The sequence below is a fragment of the Phyllostomus hastatus genome, unplaced genomic scaffold, assembly GCF_019186645.2.
Source record: "Phyllostomus hastatus isolate PE091 unplaced genomic scaffold, TTU_PhHast_1.1 phas_scaffold_21, whole genome shotgun sequence".
Taxonomy (NCBI): domain Eukaryota; kingdom Metazoa; phylum Chordata; class Mammalia; order Chiroptera; family Phyllostomidae; genus Phyllostomus; species Phyllostomus hastatus.
This window is the reverse complement of record NW_025334017.1, coordinates 43,870,780-43,889,233: the sequence shown is the minus strand read 5'-3', so window position 1 is coordinate 43,889,233 and position 18,454 is coordinate 43,870,780. Positions and strand designations below refer to the sequence as shown.

General features: G+C 47.6%; 1 protein-coding gene across 2 annotated transcripts in view; it reads right to left on the bottom strand.

The window, feature by feature from the left end:
* Nucleotides 1-610: 610 nt before the first annotated feature.
* Nucleotides 611-18,454, bottom strand: part of EFR3A (EFR3 homolog A) — a 66,089-nt gene continuing 48,245 nt past the window's right edge. For both annotated transcript variants that reach the window (XM_045861039.1, XM_045861040.1), the window contains 5 exons: nt 13,031-13,122; nt 7,871-7,919; nt 6,708-6,811; nt 6,147-6,196; nt 611-3,335 (listed from right to left, as the gene is read on the bottom strand). In XM_045861039.1, the coding sequence (XP_045716995.1) occupies nt 3,230-3,335; nt 6,147-6,196; nt 6,708-6,811; nt 7,871-7,919; nt 13,031-13,122 (401 nt within the window). In that variant the 3' untranslated portion in view covers nt 611-3,229. The remainder of the gene's footprint in view (nt 3,336-6,146; nt 6,197-6,707; nt 6,812-7,870; nt 7,920-13,030; nt 13,123-18,454) is intronic.

Genomic DNA, 18,454 nt, shown 5'->3' with positions numbered 1-18,454 from the left:
GTTGTAAGCACGGGTGCGTGAAAAGACTGCAAAGGTGACATGACATGACAGAGAAGGAAAAAAATGTCTCTGCTCCCTAATCATGGGAAGCTAATTTTCTTCTGTTAAAAACTATGTACAGTCAGTTGTATGAATCACCCATCAGTCACCAATAACCCACCAAAGACACATGCCAAGGGTCAAGGTGGTAGCTCTCTCTAGTGACCGGGGCGTGGCCGCATGCTGCAGCCACCACGATGAAGAATCACTGCCTGATAAGTCCCCGGGCCCTCAGGCACCTGCACAAGTGGCAGAAAGCCTCAGACCAGCCATTGGTTTGGAAGGAGGCTCCCTGTAATTCCCACAGCAAGGGGGTGGGTTAGAGACCCCACGTGGGGCCGGATGCGGGGGGTGGGGGGGCAGCTGTGCTCCCCCAGCTCCCACGTGGCTTTCCCTGAGCCACACCTCCCACGACCAGCAGCCACAGGCCCAACACTCCAGGGGATGTGAGGATGGACCCATTTGGCAACCTGATCACTAAAATTGTTCATGTTTAACGACAGCAGAGTAGTCGATAAATTTGTTTAATGACTGTAATAATAGCTATTAGAAAAATGTACTGGGGCACAAGTATTTTGATTTTTTTATTGCTTACATATGAATTGCACAGTGAATTTTTTCACATTTCCAAAAGCTCACTTCATTACACTTATTACATATGTTGCCACGAATCGGTTTCAGACAAAAAGATGAGAGACACTTTGAGGGGCGGAAGTTAACTGCTGGTAAAGTGTTCCATCACTCGGGAAGATCGCGAGTTCGGAAGTGCCAAGGAAGTGTGTGCGTGTCTGTGTGTGTGTGCGTGTGTGTTCAGGCTGACTCCACTGACAGTGAAACCCTATGACCCAAGACAACACAAGTGTAGGAGGAATGCTTAAATGTTAACTGTTCAACGTCCAGAAAAAATACAGAATGATATAAGCATCTGCATACCACAAAGAGAAAGTGATTTAACAGTTTATTAAGAATTTTACATATCTACAAAAATATAGCAATGCAGTGCACTTCAACAGACCCTACGCTTTCAGTCTCAAAACCGGATACGATACAGTGTGCACGCCGCTCCCTGCCGGGTCTCCGGGAAGGGGCAAACCGAGAGCAAGACCCACGGCTGGGGAGTCGCTGTTAGCGAGACCAGGCCCACAGCGCACACAGAGTCTGCTGTGGGTCAGACACAACGCTGCCCCACAGGGCGCCAGCCAACAGTTCACAGGCCAACCCGGGGCGGGGGCAGAGGCGGCGGTTCAAACGGCGGTCCTTCACGCACAGCACACGCACGCGCTGACGCGTCACAGAGAAACGTGAGCCTCTGCGCGGCCACGTCTGTTCCGCATGAGTGCAAACAAATATATATCTTCTTCTCTTACACTATTAAATTGCACGCTTGTTTGTACAAAAGCACACAGTGTTCATCTATAAAATGACATCCAAGTGGATGATTGTTTTTGCATGTCCCCCTGCTTTGATTTTTTAAATGCACTGTCAAAAATGAATATCCTTCTTTAAAAATACAGAAAAAAAAAGGGAAATTAAAAAAGAAAAGCCGGTAACATTTGGCCTATTAAATGGTGAAACACTTCAGCCGACCGAGAAACCAGTGCAGTGACGGAGGCAGCGGGCCTGCACCCCGGCGGGGACAGCCCTGTCACTCGGGCGACGAGCCCCCTCCCCGCCCTTGACTGGAGCGCCCGCACGTCCGAGTGTCCTGGACAGGCGTGCGGGACTGGAGTCTTCTGCCACTTGTCTCAGGACGCTGCCCTTCGGTTTAAATACTCAGAAATTTTTGAGTATGCTTCGTTACGTTTTTCTGTTTCCACTACGGGTGCCCAAATAATCCTCAGCCTAAAGGTGTACCAGGCCATCCTTCACTACAATTTTCCAAACAAAAACAAAAGCCAAAAACGGAATTTTTTTTCTGAGCTACAATTTTTGATAGGTATATTCTTGGATTATGAAGAAATAAAATCTGAAAAGGAAGAACTATAAACAGGTTATTTATAAAAATGCTCGAAGAGAATGTGGTAACACTCACGGAGAAAGCTGTTCGTTCTGCCGTGTGAGGGGGCTCACCGAAGCGCGAATCGTTTTAAGAACACACCGTGGGCCCGTCCACACGCGATGGGTGTCAGCACAGGTGCACGGGGCACCTTCCGCCGCCGACAGGGGCTTCCTCCGACGGCCAGTCCTCCGGGCGCCCGCCCCGGCGTCCTGTAGCAAACCCCCAACGGAAATGCATACCGGCTACAGTTCAGGTCCAACAAACTCAGAGTCCGTTTCGGTAGTTTTCTGACTATGATGAGGATTTAAGACAATGCACAATATATAAAAGTGTAAATTAATGTGCTCTTAATAAAAACCAAAATGTACACTCTTCACAGGTGAACTAGGAGCCACTGTAAATAGAGAGCTCGTTTAACGAACGGAGCGAAAGCGGAACAGGACTCTAGTCTAGAGCGCAGTCTGTAAACGGGCACACGGGCGTAAACAGAATTGCACGGTCCGCCCTCTCTCGGTCGATGCGCAGACTCAGGCAGGAGACACAGCATGACAGCAGCGCGACACTTCAGAGCACAGCGACTTCAGGGTCAGGCTCTGTGAGTATTCCCAGTGCAACTCACTGCCGCACACAGGCTGAGGGGCGCCCATCACGCACCGCCACGGCGAACGACTACAGGGACGCCAGCCCGCCACGGCGCGTGGCACGTGGGCGAGGAGCCCCCGAGCCGTTCTGCGGCCCGGGGCCGTCCTTGGGTGTGTCTGCTTTCGCAGCTGGCCGGAACCCAGAGCAGTGCTACTTCAAGCAGTTATGCAGACGTTTAAGGAATACAGTAGACACATCGTACATCTTTCAACCCTCCGAAGGCTTACTTTAAAAAAATTACATGTTTTTGAAAAGTTTAAAATACACTGTTTTACAATGAAATAATTTTGAGACCGATACATGTTCAACTTTAAAAGACAACAGGAACTTCAAAAGAAATTAACATGGCATAAATCTACCTTCAAAAGTACTCTAAATCACATACAGTTGCTAAGTCTCTAATATGGTGTGCCAAGCATTTGGTCAAAGGTCAGTTCCGTCGTTATTTTCAAGAGGTATGCTAATACGCATTCAGTAAACCTTGGAAACAAACCGCCTGGCCTTGAATTTTAGGCTTTCAACTCCTCTGCTGAGGTCTTCCTGAGCCACTCAGTACACACACAGATCTGGGAACTTCATCTCGTAGACTGGGACGGACTGGTACTGGGCATGCCCAGAGGTGATGGTCAGTGTTCCCGACGGGCTCGGGGGAGGACTGGAAAAGAAGAACAGGACGCTGTCAGCAGGGGCTCCTCCAGGCGCACAAAGCCCCCCAGGTCCCGCCGCCCGCCGCAGGTGGGACTCCTGTGCCGCTGGCTGACGGCTGGCGGGCCACACGGAGAACAGACCACGCTGGCGCTGGGCTGCGTTTAAGTCTAAACCAGAGACGTTCCTTTGAATATGCATACGCGTGACTCCAGTAGTGAGATAAGGACTTACCCCCCTTATTACAATTTACAATGACAACTTACAAGTCTTGTAAGCTTGCTGTCTCACTGGAAAAAATCCTTCAAATATAAATCTATTACTCTTTTTTGATGATAGCACAATATTTCATTATATGGACATATCATAATTGCTTTAATCCAATGGAAAAATGCAGGTTGATATCCATTGTTCATTGTTACAGTTAATTCTCATAGGTCTGTTCTTATACACACTGAGTTTTATCCTGATTGTCTCCTAGGTTTATTGTCACATAAACAGAATTTCTGGATCAAAGTGTACTTGTGTCTCACAGTTCTGACTTCGGTGTATACTGCCAAAATACCAGTCATTTAAACTCCCAACATTTGAGTGTAGCCACTCTCTGACACCACTATAAATCTTGAGTGTAATCAATCATTTTGTGTTTAAATCTGGCCAATTGGACAAGCAAAGGGAATTAATTCTTTTATTTTTGATTTTGGACTACCATTAATGCTAAATATCCTTGTAGACTTAGTATTCATCTTATGTTTCTTTTAAAATGACTTGTCTAGCCCTGGCTGGTGTAGCTCAGTGGATTGAGTGCAGACTGTGAACCAAAGGGTCACTGGTTCGATTCCCAGTCAGGACATATGCCTGGGCTGTAGATCAGGCCCCCAGTGGGGGCCACATGAGAGTCAACCACACACTGATATTCCTCTCCCTCTCTTCCTCCCTCCCTTCCCTCTCTCTAAGAATAAATAAAGCCTTAAATAAATTTAAAAAAAAAATAAAGTGACTCGTCTACCTGAGTCCACTGCCTGTATTTTTACTCAGATATCTTTCTCTTATTGATTCGGGAAACTAATCTTTTGTCATAAGATACAAATGCCTCTCCACAATTCATTAGTTAATTCTTCTCAACTTTCTTCTTTTTTTTTGCCAAATGCTTCAAAACCTGACAAAAGCTCAATGATTTCTTATGATTTCTAATTTGTTGTATTATGCTAAGGAAAACTTTTCCATACTAAGATTATAAATATAAATCCTGTAAAATTCTAGTATTTCTATGTGTTTTTCTAAACAGTTAAAATGTTCTATTTTGGTCAGGGTGTGGGGATTCCCCCCTCCCTCCCTCCCTTCCTCGCTGGTCAGTAGTCAGAAGCAACTGTCTTCACAAGATTTACAGAACGTCCGTTCCCTTCCCCCGAATCTGAGGTCTACTCTATTCTACTCGCCTGCACCCAAGCCCACCTGTTGCAGGGACCAGACACCTGTCACGGTTTTTGCGAGGGAGTATTTACGAGGGAGCAAGGCAAATACTCCCTCGTTTTTCTGTACACGGCATGTTCCTGACTGCTTTACTGCGAATTCGTCCACACTGTCCTCAGCATCATTTGTTCAGATATAAAGTGAACCGTGAAGGTCTGGGCTACACCTACAGGGTAATCGGCAGAGAAAGGGGGCCCTTACGACGGTGACTTCCTCCCGTGACAAGGTACGCGTTTCTACTCACGTGTCTCACGTGTACATCGGAGATTTACAGTTACTGCATGTCACACACAGTTCTTCGAGTTTGTTAGTATTTTGCAGTTATGAATGTAATTCATTGAAATGAATTATATATAATAATAAGTTTACATTAATTATGTATAAATTTAACTCCATACAATTGTCTAACTGTAAACTTTTCTTAATTTAGTTATTCAGTTGGTTATCTTATAATTTCCTGATATCTCATTTCTAGCAACTAGTAATTATTTTGCAATTATTATTCCAGTATTTATAACGTTCCTTTATGTTTTCATCGAGGGACAATTTTCACTGAGTGAAATGCAGATTTAAATACACTGTTGGACAAAGATACAACCTAGGTAAAGTACAGCCCAATAAGGACCCTGAGCCCCTCAGTATCTCTCATCACTCGAAAAAGAGTCCCTTTGTGCCCCTCGCCAGTCACTCCTCCTCCACCCAGGTATCCCCGACACACCCAGGTCCAGCAACGAGGTCCTGGTCTCGGAGGGACATCAGTGCTACTTGAACTTCATTCCAACGCTCTCCACAGCCTACAGGAATGGTCCGCAGAAGCTACACTCTTTTCTGTCTGACTTCTTTTGCTCAGTATGTTTTTTTAGAGTTATCCAAAAAAATGTATTTCTTTTTATTGCTGAATAGTTTTGCTACAGTAAGAATGCCACTCTTGGTCTACCGTCAACCCACCCTCCCGGCGAGGAGCACTTGTGAGGAGAGCTGCTGGAAAGGGCTACGAGGTCAAACCATAAAACCCTGTAGCTCTGCAGGTCAAAAAGGTTAAATAGTTGAAACTACCTGGTTCAGCACATCGTTAGAATGTGAGTCTTCCAAGCTTCCCAAACAGCCTTATAAAAGCATTGTAAAGGACAGCCAGAGAAGCCAGAAGACACCTGGACCAGCGATGGCGTCGGACTCTGTCCAGCGAGGAGCATGACCACTAGACAGCGGTACCTATATGATCCCATGTCCATCCTAAGTGAAACCCACAGTTACTGGAGCACAGTCAGCCGCAGATTTACAGGGGCGGACAGTGCCTACTCTGTTGTAGTTGGACTGCTGCGGTGCTGACAGGTAACAACACCCTTACCGTATGGTGAGCTCCAGTATTTGAGTGAGTCTGTCGTGAAGTAAATTTGCCTATAAAGAGAAAACATGTTAAGAACAAACTCACTATTTTCCAAATGCCCAGATGCAATAATACGAACACAACTTAAAAGACAAAGCATAACTGTAACTACTGTACTGGTAGCACGGAATGCTTTAATGGTTTGGTTTTGTCTGTCCCGCATAATATAAAGTTTCTCTTTTAATCCCTTGCAATCTCACGGGTAAAAACAAACCAACAGATACACAACATACACCACCCACAGCAAAATCCTTGAAAACCACTGCAAAAAAGGTATCAAAACAACAACAACCATTAACGTGTAGTTTGGGGTCTCTCATTTCCATCAGCTTGTATTACAAAATTAAATGGCTTAGGCATCATCGGTGTCTATGCCTTCAGAGTTTTCGGTCCCGTGTGATACATTACGTTGTGTTCCGCTGATCTGCCTGAACGTGGGACCTGCCAGCTAACTAGCTACCAAGACGGTTTCCCCAGGTCACACCCCGCCCGCCCCTGCCCCTTCAACGCGCATTCACTCACTTTGGATTCGCACTGCGCTGCTATTTCTTCAAAAGGTGCCTTCTGGAATTTCTCAATGACGAGACGCCTCTTTTCCTTCTCCTGCTCTTCCATTCCATTGGTATCTACGTGTATGGTTATAAAGACCCGTTAAAAGGAACACAGAATTTCACAGAACCTTGCCGATGTCCACAAAAGGAAATGATCTCAAAACCAAAAAGAAGCAAAATTTACAGGACTACTTTTATATGAAACAAAGCAAAGGTATAACACGCCTGAAATGTCTTAAAGCTAGAAAGCAACACATGCAGGAAATTTCTTTAAATCTAAGGGTTAAAACTACGTAAGACTTGTTTTGACAGACTCCCTCCGTCTCTAACAGAAAAGCGGAGCACGCGGGCTCCCTTCCTGGAGGGCGAGCCTTTCCTCCACAACCAGGCCCGAGCACAGAACAGGCCCTGCCTTCCAAGTCCGCCACACTCGGCATCGGATGGCCCAACAGACAGGTCACTCCGAACCGACTGCCTTCAGCCTTTCCCGTCTGGTTACCACACTCCGGAGGGTGACTCTGCATCTAAGATGACGTGTGCTCTGTCAGGGCACAGGCAGCCCCTTCCCTCGTACAGACTCTGGGAGGCCGTGCGGGCACGCCAGGCACAGGGGGTTTCAGTGCCACCCGCGGCGGGTGCTGCCTGCGGGCCGCACGGCCCCCCGAGAGAGTCCGGCTGGAAGCTCTCAGGAGCACTGGGTCGGGCGGACTGAGCTGGCACAGAGCAGCCTGGTGAGCGGTGTGTTTGCCACGGGGTGAGACAGGGGCTGGCCGACAGGCAGGAGGCTGAGAGGGTGTCACGCTAATCCTTGCTATTTTACCAAGGAAAACCCCAAGGCAGAGACATGAACAAATTCTCCTGAGATCGCACCAGTTGGACTAACTCTGCACCCTTCTGTCATCCTTGTATAAAACATTACTCTGATTTTTTTTACAGTTGCAAAAGCCTGAAGAACACAGCTCAATAAATCAAGTATGTATTTATACAGAAGTCAACAATGTGTGCATATATATATATATACACACACACACACACATCCATATTGTCTTTACTTCTTCTGGCATATAAACATGCGCTAAGACAAAGATATGCTACCAGAATATTAGCAGAGTTAATGAGTGTAAGAAATCTTACCAATTGCTTTCTTTAATGTTTCAAAGGTGATTTCTTCAGTGTTACTCACCTGGAGAGAAGGGATTTTAAGTAAAATAATTAAGAAAGATCAATATAAATAATACTTTCACCTAGTGCAAGTCATATAAAAACTTTTTCACCCTCACCCAAGGATGTGTTTGTTGACTGTAGAGAGAGAGACGGATGGGCAGGCAGAGGGAAGCGCCGATGCGAGAGAGGTGCGAGAGAGGTTGCCCCCCTGTGTGCACCCAGACTGGCGAGGTGGGGGGTGGGATCGAACCTGCAGCCTCTTTGATGTATGGGATGATGCTCCAACCAACTGAGCCACCCGGCCAGGGCAGTCACACAAGAACTTCCATGAACTTCTCCCCCTTTGTGTTGCCTTGATTTGTGATGACCCTCCACAGTGTCATCTAATCTCCACTCTTCCCGTGGTTGTGACAATGGCCCGCCACAGAGGTTCCCCCCAAGTCTACACGCCAGCGCTTGGCCAGCCGAGCTCGCATCCTCTGGACAGCCCAGCCCTGGCTGGGTCAGAACCGCCTCCGGCCGTGTGGTGTACAGCGAGACTTGGGTCCCACCGACGGAAACGGAACGGCTCTGTCGGGCAACAGTGCTCGCCAATATTCAAAGCAGAGACTGCGCACAGCCTCCGCCATGCAGCAAATAAAAACTAAGTTCTCTGTAGCCTCTGAGATTCTGGTACCACATGCAGTTTACAAATCAAAAAGGAGATAACCTAAAACTGTAAATGGTTTAAAAGCAAGAATCACTACTTTGGGAAGTGTTCAATGAGTATAATTAACAGCTTAAAATAATCATATTCTGGATCCTGTAAGGTCAGCCTACCCTGGTCTTCCTCTCCAGAAACAGCCTTCCACTTGGGTTTTCAAGTCTCTGTTGCTTTGAGATATGTAAAAGGTGTGAAATCCACTGCTGAATAATAAAAATAGTCCGTAATACTTTTTGTGGCATCAGCACATTTTCAGGAGGAATAATATATGTCCAGCTACTACATCATCTCTGAATAAAAATTAAGAAATGATACAGCAGCACCTTCCTGGGGCTCTGGTCATCCCTAATTTTAGCTCATGAGCTGCTCTGCTAAGTCTAAGCACGAGACTAGTGAAAGCCAAAGGCTTCACGCTTTGCACCCTGGCTTCTCTGTGATGCACAGGCTTTGGCTGGAATCAAGCGGCAACAGACAGTTCTCCTGCCTCAGTGTTTCCACTGAGGGTTCGTATTCTAGTTGAAGTCAGACGGAAACTGGAAATCTTCAGTGGCTTTGTTCTAGACATTTGGGGCAGACGTATAAGATTAGGCTCTGGCTGGTCAATAATTCGTACCTAGAAGCAACCTAGTGGCTCAGTGAAAAAAAAAAACAACCCAACAAAAAGTACTTTTGTTCTCACAGCTGGTAAAGAGCACTAGACTCTTGAGGAGCAACTGCAGCACAGGAGAAAGAACCCTGGAGATTTTTACTTATTACCTGTTCGGTCTGGGTAAGTGAAAAGCTAAGGTACTTCACCTAATAACTCTTCTTCCCTATTTGTTCTTGTCCTCCTCAACTCCGGGAACTGCGATTCAGTCTGAGCATCAAAACCGAGTCATTCTGTCCTTGTCCTTTCAGCCTCCTTTCTCTAGCCTGCTTTCAGTCGCTTGTTGGTCCTACCCACTCTGCCTTCGGAACAGGGCGCTCCAGCCCTGTCCCTCTCGCTCGTCTGCAGCCTGGCTGCTCTGGGCCCTCGTGCCGGCCTCTGGCTTCCAGTCTCCTCTTTCCAGCTCCACGGAGTCACGCGTCTCCCGGTCATTTACGGAAGCGCAGCTCTGAAATGACGCCCTCCGCATCTCAGTGTTCCCCCACTTCCTCCCAATGACAGACGAAGCCCTGGGGCCGGGGAGACACCCTTCTGTAACTTGTCTTCCACCTTGTTTCCCAGGATTCCCTTTTTGTGGGAGCTATTTTTAAAAAATTGCTTTATAATAGTGTGTAATGACTAATACTTTTGGTACAACGCAGCCGCTGAATGCCAGCCATGTGTGTCAGAGGTGCTCCACTGCACTGGCATCGGTCCCACGCCGGCCAGTGCGGCCCAGCTGGCGGGGCGCACCGCGACGTCGCTGGTTCCACTGCCGGTCGGGGCACACGCCTCAGCTGCAGGCTGGGTCCCCTGAGGCGCGTGCAGGAGGCAACCAACTGGTGCTTCTCTCTCACACTGGTGTTTTTTATCTCCCTCCCTGCCCTCTCTAAAATCAAAAGTAAAGTAAAATGTTTATTCAATGAGGATCTGCACTGACTCTCGGACTGGGTGTGCTGGACTTTTGGGAACGCGGTGCAAAGGCAGCCCCCCAGAGGGGTTTCAGCCCCCTTCCTCTTTCTGGCCTCTGCCACACTGGCGACCTGCAGCTGCAGCCCAGACCGTGTGACACCCCCAGGCCTGCCTACAACCTGCTGCTCATCGTCCCCAGTCAGACTGGCTATGATGTCACTCACCCCACTGGTACCATAATAACTGTTCAGCCACCCAGCCCAGCAGGTTCAGACTAACAATCACTTATGTTAGCATGATTGTTTTGTTAAACCGCATGCAGGTATCTTTACTTGCATTTGGGAAAAAGGTAGGAATATGTAGGTACAAAAATATACCTACATATATATCTGTTATTCGTCCTTGCATAAACAATCCTTTTTCTTTTGTACAAAGAAAAATTGAATATGCATGACCTTCCATCACCTTCCATCCATCCCCCCAAATAACTGAGCACGGACCATTACACCTTTAGAGAGGAGAACTGGGTGGCGATTTCAAGCTTCCCTCACGTCCGTGACGTGCAGCAGTCGTGCCCACGAGGCTGAAAGAGGGCCCTAGGGGTCCAAGAGCACGCCCACCGTGTGCTATTCGGTCACTCACGCTGACCTTCCCATCCCAGGAGGAAGATCCTTTCAGCCATTTATGGTCTCGACTTAATCACGTATGAGTATATTTGTAAAGATTTCCAGAAAAAGTTCATATGCATCAAGGTGCACATAGGGCAATTTTTAAAAGATTCACTAGGTGCATCACAGCCAGCTAAGGTTTGAATCGCAAATGTTGAAACTGACGTACCTTTCAACCGACTACAGTGACAGTTTGAGCTGTGTCTAGACAAAGCACAGTCTGCTCTGACCTCCATCTAAACGATCTTCTGACCTTGTGTTTTAGTTATATGCCCTAAAAGCAGATATCAGATATATATGAAGGCTAACTGGGAATGTATATGCAAAATTTCAACTAATTCTGATCGAATATGAGCGTAATGCTTCTCAGTGGGCACTTTTCTTACCTGGTTCACTGTTAGCGGAGGTACGCATTCACAGCCTGGTGCTCTGGCACACCGTCAGCTGGTGAACGCCTGACCGACGCCCGCTCCTCCTGCCCACACCGTGCGGCTAATCAGTTTCCTAGCCTACGGGGCAACTTATTTTGTCTTCTGGCATTTGAGCAATCATTCCTAGTATTCAAAATCAAATTCCATAATGGTAAATGGGTTTGAAACCCCAGCGTGCTTAAGGAAATCTTACAGCAAATGGTTTACTTAACTTTTCAAACGCTCAGTGCGAAGCATATTTGACTTTGGACTTACGGCAAAGAGAAAGGGTCTTTAACAAGCTAACACATGTATTAATGGACTTCTAATGTAAAGTTCATGCCCAAGAATCTTCCTCCTACCCTATCTTTATGCAAATGTCTCTTCAGTTCATTTTACCAAAATAAACCGTTGGCAAGTTTGAAGTGCTTTGTATGTATCTTTAAAAGAAAGAAAAATGGTTCCAAAAGGAAAATGGAGTAATACCAGTCAACATAATATAGAGTACTTTTGATAAGATAAAGTGTATAAACTATGGTTTTAGTGATGACTTTCTTCCCTCAAAATGTAACTGCGCCAGATTAAAAATCATTAAAAGACAGAGCTAGTAAGATCCCCTCCTTACTCGTAAGGAGTACAGAGATTCAAATGGCTTAGAAGGGGTGAATTTGGGGAAGATGATTTTTCTGGAGCCTTACATTGGCAAGAAACTTGCAACGGCTCTCAGGACACTAAGTTCCGCAATGAACACTAACTGCCTCTGGATAACTCTGCCGACCCTTTCCCAGTAGCACTGATCCCTTCCACGGCACGGGAGCCGGTCAGCCCAGGCGCCGGTCAGCCCAGGCGCCGGTCAGCGGCGCCCTGGCCCCCAGACCGTTTTAATTCCTGCAGAAGAATTCCCCGGCGGGGATTAGGAGGGGCAGGAGAGAGGAGGCCGAGAAAGCATGAATTCAGACAACTTCCTTCCCCTTTTCTTAGACGGACAGTCTTTTAATTGTTCGTGTCGCACCAGCGAGAAGTAAAGCAGCGCCGAGGAGGGCCAACACTGCGTGAGTCACAGGGGGGAGGCTGGCTTGGCAGGCGGGCATTTCGTCACTTTTACGTGACTGTCAAAAAACTCTCTGGTGGTTTGTGCGGAATAAGTCCCAGAGGGGCCGGCTGCTTTTTCTTCCTACAACTCAGGAGGGTACTCTTGTGGCGCTATTGAAACAGGAGGAGAGCATTAAGTCTGTGATGTTTCAAGTAAGTCACAGTCCCCAAAGGGTACACGGGCAAGTGACACAGCTTCACCTACGTTAGCTTTGTCAGTTGCTACCTAAAATGGTACGAAATTCCCCTCACAGGTGACATTTTGAAACTTTCTAAAAGTCGTGAGCATCTGCCTTCACGTGAAGTGTCTACTTCCATTTATTCTTGCAACTTATGTTTCATAAATCTTTAAAAATAGGATCTAGAGATCCCCTAATTTAATTATCAGGCCTTATGTGAAATTTCTTATGGAAAAAACCTTACTTGGTTCTGTCTTACAGTTCCTGTTATTAAACTAAATTACAATGTAAAATATAACGATATCATAAAACACGTTATATTGATGTATCTTTGCAGACAGCCGACATGAGTTTACTGAAGGAAATTACCAGTAAATTCAAGGCCAGATCAGATGAACCCCTGCCAACAACAGAGCTCGGTGACCTGGGGACAGTGTGGGGTTGCATCTGCTCCTGTCTGGAACTCGGAGGGAAAACCCTTCTACGCGGGCGGGCGTCTCTCTCCAGAAGGCGCTGCCACCCACCAGCTCCGGGCACTCACCACATCGTCCGACGGGGCGTTGCTGGGTAAAATATCCACTTGAATGGATACTGTGTCCACAATGCTTTTTCTCCTAGAAAGTCGATCTTCATCTAAAATAAAAAATTGTCCCCATTATAAGCCAGTTAGAAATGATGTCATTTATAAACTACGTAATTCAGGTTTCAAAAACTTTCAGAAAATTGAGACAGTCATTTCCGCTCTTTCTAAACAGACAAAGCGCTGTGTCCTCAGACTTCCAAACTGTGCTGTGCAACCTGGCACTCCTCCGCCTTCCTGATCCTGGTCCGCACGCACCGTGACCTCAGTGTGCAGACGAACTAGGAAGGCGGCGGCGAGGACAGAGAAACCGGTTTCTCTCCCACTGCCTACTCCTCCCCTCCACGGTAGTCATGAATGCTGTCTCCCTACTATTCCACGGTAGTCATGAATGCTATCTCCCTACTATTCCACGGTAGTCATGAATGCTGTCTCCCTACTGTTCCACGGCAGTCATGAATGCTGTCTCCCCTACTGTTCCACGGTAGTCATGAATGCTATCTCCCTACTGTTCCACGGCAGTCATGAATGCTATCTCCCTACTGTTCCACGGCAGTCATGAATGCTATCTCCCTACTGTTCCACGGTAGTCATGAATGCTATCTCCCTACTGTTCCACGGTAGTCATGAATGCTATCTCCCTACTGTTCCACGGTAGTCATGAATGCTGTCTCCCTACTATTCCACGGTAGTCATGAATGCTGTCTCCCTACTATTCCACGGCAGTCATGAATGCTGTCTCCCTACTGTTCCACGGTAGTCATGAATGCTATGTCCCTTACTATTCCACAGTAGTCATGAATGCTGTCTCCCCTACTGTTCCACGGTAGTCATGAATGCTATCAATCGAATCTGGTGGTTTACCCTTTTTCTGGACACACAGTAAGGCTGCAATTCCCGGCCTGCCTGTGGTTGGAGGGACACGTAACTAGTTCTGGCCAACGAAGGGTGAGCGAAGTCTCTGAGCATGGCTGCTCCATCAGCGTGGATTCCAGATATGGATGATATGAAGATACGCACGGTTTGATCGCGCACAAATAAATCTTTGCTGCTTTAAACCACTAAGAACCTGCGACTGCTTGTTACCACAGCGCAACCAAGGCAGCGTTCTTACCCCTGGCACTACAGACGCCTCCGGCTGGGTAACGGTGGTTGCAGGGAGCCGCTCTGTGCACCACAGGACGCTTCGCAGCGCCCCTGGCTTCTACCCCTGAGACGCCTGCAGGCCTGTCCCAGTGCTGATAACTAACAGTGTCCCCAGGATTGACGTGTCCCCTGGGATGGGGACACGTCACCCTCAGCTGAGAACCACCACCCTCGTCCACCCCAACGGGTGACATTTCTGCAATGCCCCTGTGCGCCACCATCGCGTTACAAGCCTCTTAAAGCACTGGCCGCGCCACCCCCCCACGGGCCACCCCCCGCGACTGGACTGCCCGCTGAGCTGAGCAGGCACCCCGGGCTCTCTGGTCAGAGCTCATCAACGCCAGCAGTGCCTCCAGTCGCTCCTGCCCGTATTGCGTCATGTATCCTGTGCACTTCTGCGCCCACAGTTTTGAGAGAAAAATAAAGATGCGCATTATACATGGGTAGTACCTGAAATACCTTATAACTGTTCTTGTGCTTCATAATTATTCGTTACATAAATTTCTTGTACCGTAATATGTTCAAAAATAAATGCTAAAATTCCTTTATAAGACAAAACACAGGTATTTAAATATAGACACATAAAAAATTGAAAAAATTAAAGATTTTTTTCCTGAAAGTTCGGGCTGAAACCACGGGTGCTCATTACACATGGGAGCGCATTACACAGGGCAAAAAACAGTAACTTTCCAGTGTCTGAGTGGAGCGTGCCTCTTCCCCAACCTCTGACACGCTCCACCACCTCTGCCTGCCACACTTTCCTGCAGACACAACCCCCACTGGACAGACACCCTGTGTCACCTGTCCTTCTTCATGCCCTCCCCACTATAGAGGTTCCTATTCTTCAAGGCTTAATGAATACATCATTTTCTCAAAAAGCTGAACTATTACACCAGTTATTTCTGCTTCTCCTCTTTCTACTAGGCACAGAAATGCACTGTCAGCTACGCCCGGTCTTCCCTTCTTCGGTCACCAGCACTCTCCAGCCACGCACTGGACTCCAGACCTGGACGTTAACGTCTCACACCCCGCTGTGCAGAAACTCAGTGACTGACCGCACTGTGCCCCGGTCACCCAGGGGCCGCTCAGGCTCGGCTCCGTGAAGGGTGGAGGCACCGAACTAACACAGGCTCCAGGAGACAAACCACCGCCACGTGCTGTTTCCCTGTGGTTTTCAGGCCACTGCGCCACTGCATGTGGCTATTGCTGAGCCGACCTAAGACACCACCTTCTTCCTGTTTTTCCTCGGTGATCGCGTGCTTTCACGCAAACCAGCAAACACAGCGGCAGCACTGGAACTGCTATGAAATAGCGTGTGGGCACCACTGCCCACCTGCCTCTACCCTCCAGGAAGGCCACCTTGCCAGGTCCCACCAGAACTCAGAATGAGCAGTAAACGGCCTGCTTCACAGAGGGCACCTGCAAGTTCGTCCAGGTTCGCGTCACAGGCTGAGGGGCTGCAGAAGAGTCAGGCTGAAGCCTGAGAGCAAAAGGAAAAGAGAGGTTCGGGGCAGGAAAGGGATCACTGAGGCAAAGACCAACGAGAACAGAAGGGAAGTATCAAGGAGAAAGAGGAAAAAAAATTCAAAATTGTAAAAGGGAAGGAAACACACTTTAATGGGAAACCCTAACACTATATTCTCGAAATATTAGGGTTTTCTTCTTCTGGACTCACACAGTCACCTGCTCATAGGTGCCGCAGGAAAGCCAGGACACAGCTACAGTCGGCACAGGTACACCTGCACGAGCGGAGGGCCTCTACAGTAGAGCTCACGGGAGGTGACCCTGTTCCCATGGGCCGGGGCTGCCGGCGTCTGTGCCCAGTGGCTCTGCAGGCCCACCAAGTGACACAGCACTGCGGCCCGGGACTGCCCTGCCCGCTGGCCCAGAGAACGCCCTGTCCCCATCTCAGCGTCCGGTGTGCGCACGCCCGGGGAGACCCTTGCTGCCCTCCCCCAGTGGGGCTGGGGTGGGCCCGGGCACCACTTCCTGTGTCCTTTCCTTTTCCACCCCGCCCTTCTCCTTCCCACACCTGCCACTTGCAGTGTGGTCCTCAGCTCTCCTGACTGTAAGTGGCACCAGGGTTTCAGAAGCAATCTTTAGCGCAGCCCTGGCTTCCTCCAGTGACACTGTGCTGCCCCCTGGTGCGTCTGCGTGCGATGTGCGCAGCTGCGTTCAGACGGCTCAGGAGCAGAGAAAACAGCCTGAGTGTGGGCGCAGCACCGAACTATACTCGATTTCTCTCAGTGAACTGTCTACGGCTACTTAAAAATAAGACACAGAAACTGGCTTAACTGTACATAACAAATCATAAATGTAATTAGGGCTACAATACCATTCAGATTTCATTAAAAAGCTAGCTGGACTCCAATAGAGTTTCAGAAGTAACCTATCTACACAAAATTCAAACTGCCATAGTTTAATGCTGGTACCGCTCACACCAGTGTGCTTTTTGGTCCTATAGAAAAACACAGAATTCCATCTAGAATTGATGCATATTTACAGAGTAAAAACAAACTACAAATCATGGAATAAGAAGTAATAATGAAATAATTTAATTTCATACTCACTATCTTCATTTGTCAACAAAGATAACGCTACCCTCCTCGCTTAACTATTTTCAAGGTTAAACGAGAAAGTGAACACAAAGTGCACACCACAGTGCCTGGCATACAGCGAGTGCATAATAAAGGCAGCTGCTCTCTTGATGATGGCGGTGCATCTGTCTCTGTGCATCTGCATCTGCGTCTGCATCTACACCTGCACCTCCATCTATCGACCATCCACTCACCCATATGCATGGTATGAAACAAACTAAATAGGTTTCCCTTTTTCTTTTGGTATAATGTTCTTAAATCTGTTTGTTTTCAAAACGAATACCTGGCGGTTACGCAGGCGAAGAAAAACGTAATGCCCGGCTGACTGCCCCGTGAAGTGTCGCTGCCCGTTTCTGCATGAACGCAGGACACATGCACCACGGGCTGCTCCGAACCACCGAAGTCTTTATAAACCAGAAAAAGTCTCGTTCGGACTTTTTCTGGAAGAAGAGAGCGACTTCTCTGCAGTTACATAACTAAGGACTGGACTATTCGGGATTCTTCCAGTCAGCGATGCAGAGGCGTTACGAGACAGGACACATCTCTTCCGGGGGTGGGAGGGAATGGGGAAGGGCAACCACCGGTCGGAGAGAAGCCCCAGAACGTTCACCGACAACTGTTACGAGTTGAAGGGTCAGCGTACAGGGAAGACGCGGTGGGAACAGACCACAGCTACGGGGAAGGCCGGGCAACGTAACGACCGAGCCTGCAAGCACATGAAACGCGCAGGCACTGCAGGCACTGGCTCTGTTTTCTAAAAGGCACAGTTCACTAAGCTACTTCCTACAGGGCGGGTGACGACAGGGCAGGCCGAGGTGACCCTGGGTTTACCTTTGCACTTGTGCCTGGGCTCAGGAGGCTTTTTGCCTGAAGAAGACAGAGCTAAACCCAAATTACAAGAATAAAACATTTTAAAAGTCTTTTACATTCTAACGTTCTACTAATGTTTTCGTTCTTAACATTTTCATTTCCCCATGGAATTCATGAAGAATAAAACCTTTGACGGTACAGAACTGGAAATAAAATGCAAGAGAATTCATTAACGTCTCCCACTATTATGAACCACTATCACTGTAATGCATGTACGTATGTTGGGTCCGCATGATTATTCCATAGAGCCACCTAACCGAAACCAAGCGGCTTTCTTATACGACAAAGGTGTCCCCAAAGGAAGACCTAGTCCTATCACATTTAATATTTACACCATCCCCAAGTGAACATGAAAGTGGGAGACAGGACTGTTTGACTGTAATTTCTCAAGCAGAAACTGGACGCACGACACCGTGCAGCGCTGCCTTGCACGCAAGAGGGGAGCGTACTCCTACCTTAAACAGTGTGCAAGTTTCTCGCACAGCAAATGATCTGTTCTCTCTCAAGTAACAGAAGTCTGCCTAATTCACTAAGCTCAACGAACACAAGTAACAGATTAAACAATTTTCGCCCATTTCCTTAAGTTAAACCCAACACTGGTTAATGAGGAAAGCTCTCACTTTCCTTCGTTGTTTAAAGTGTAATATTATTTAGTATAACATAACTACTTGAGGACTCAATCTATTCGTGACAAAACAATACACAAGGGTGGGCAAAAGCAGGCGAACAGCACAGTGAATAGTATAGTAATCAATAAATCATCCGAGTACGA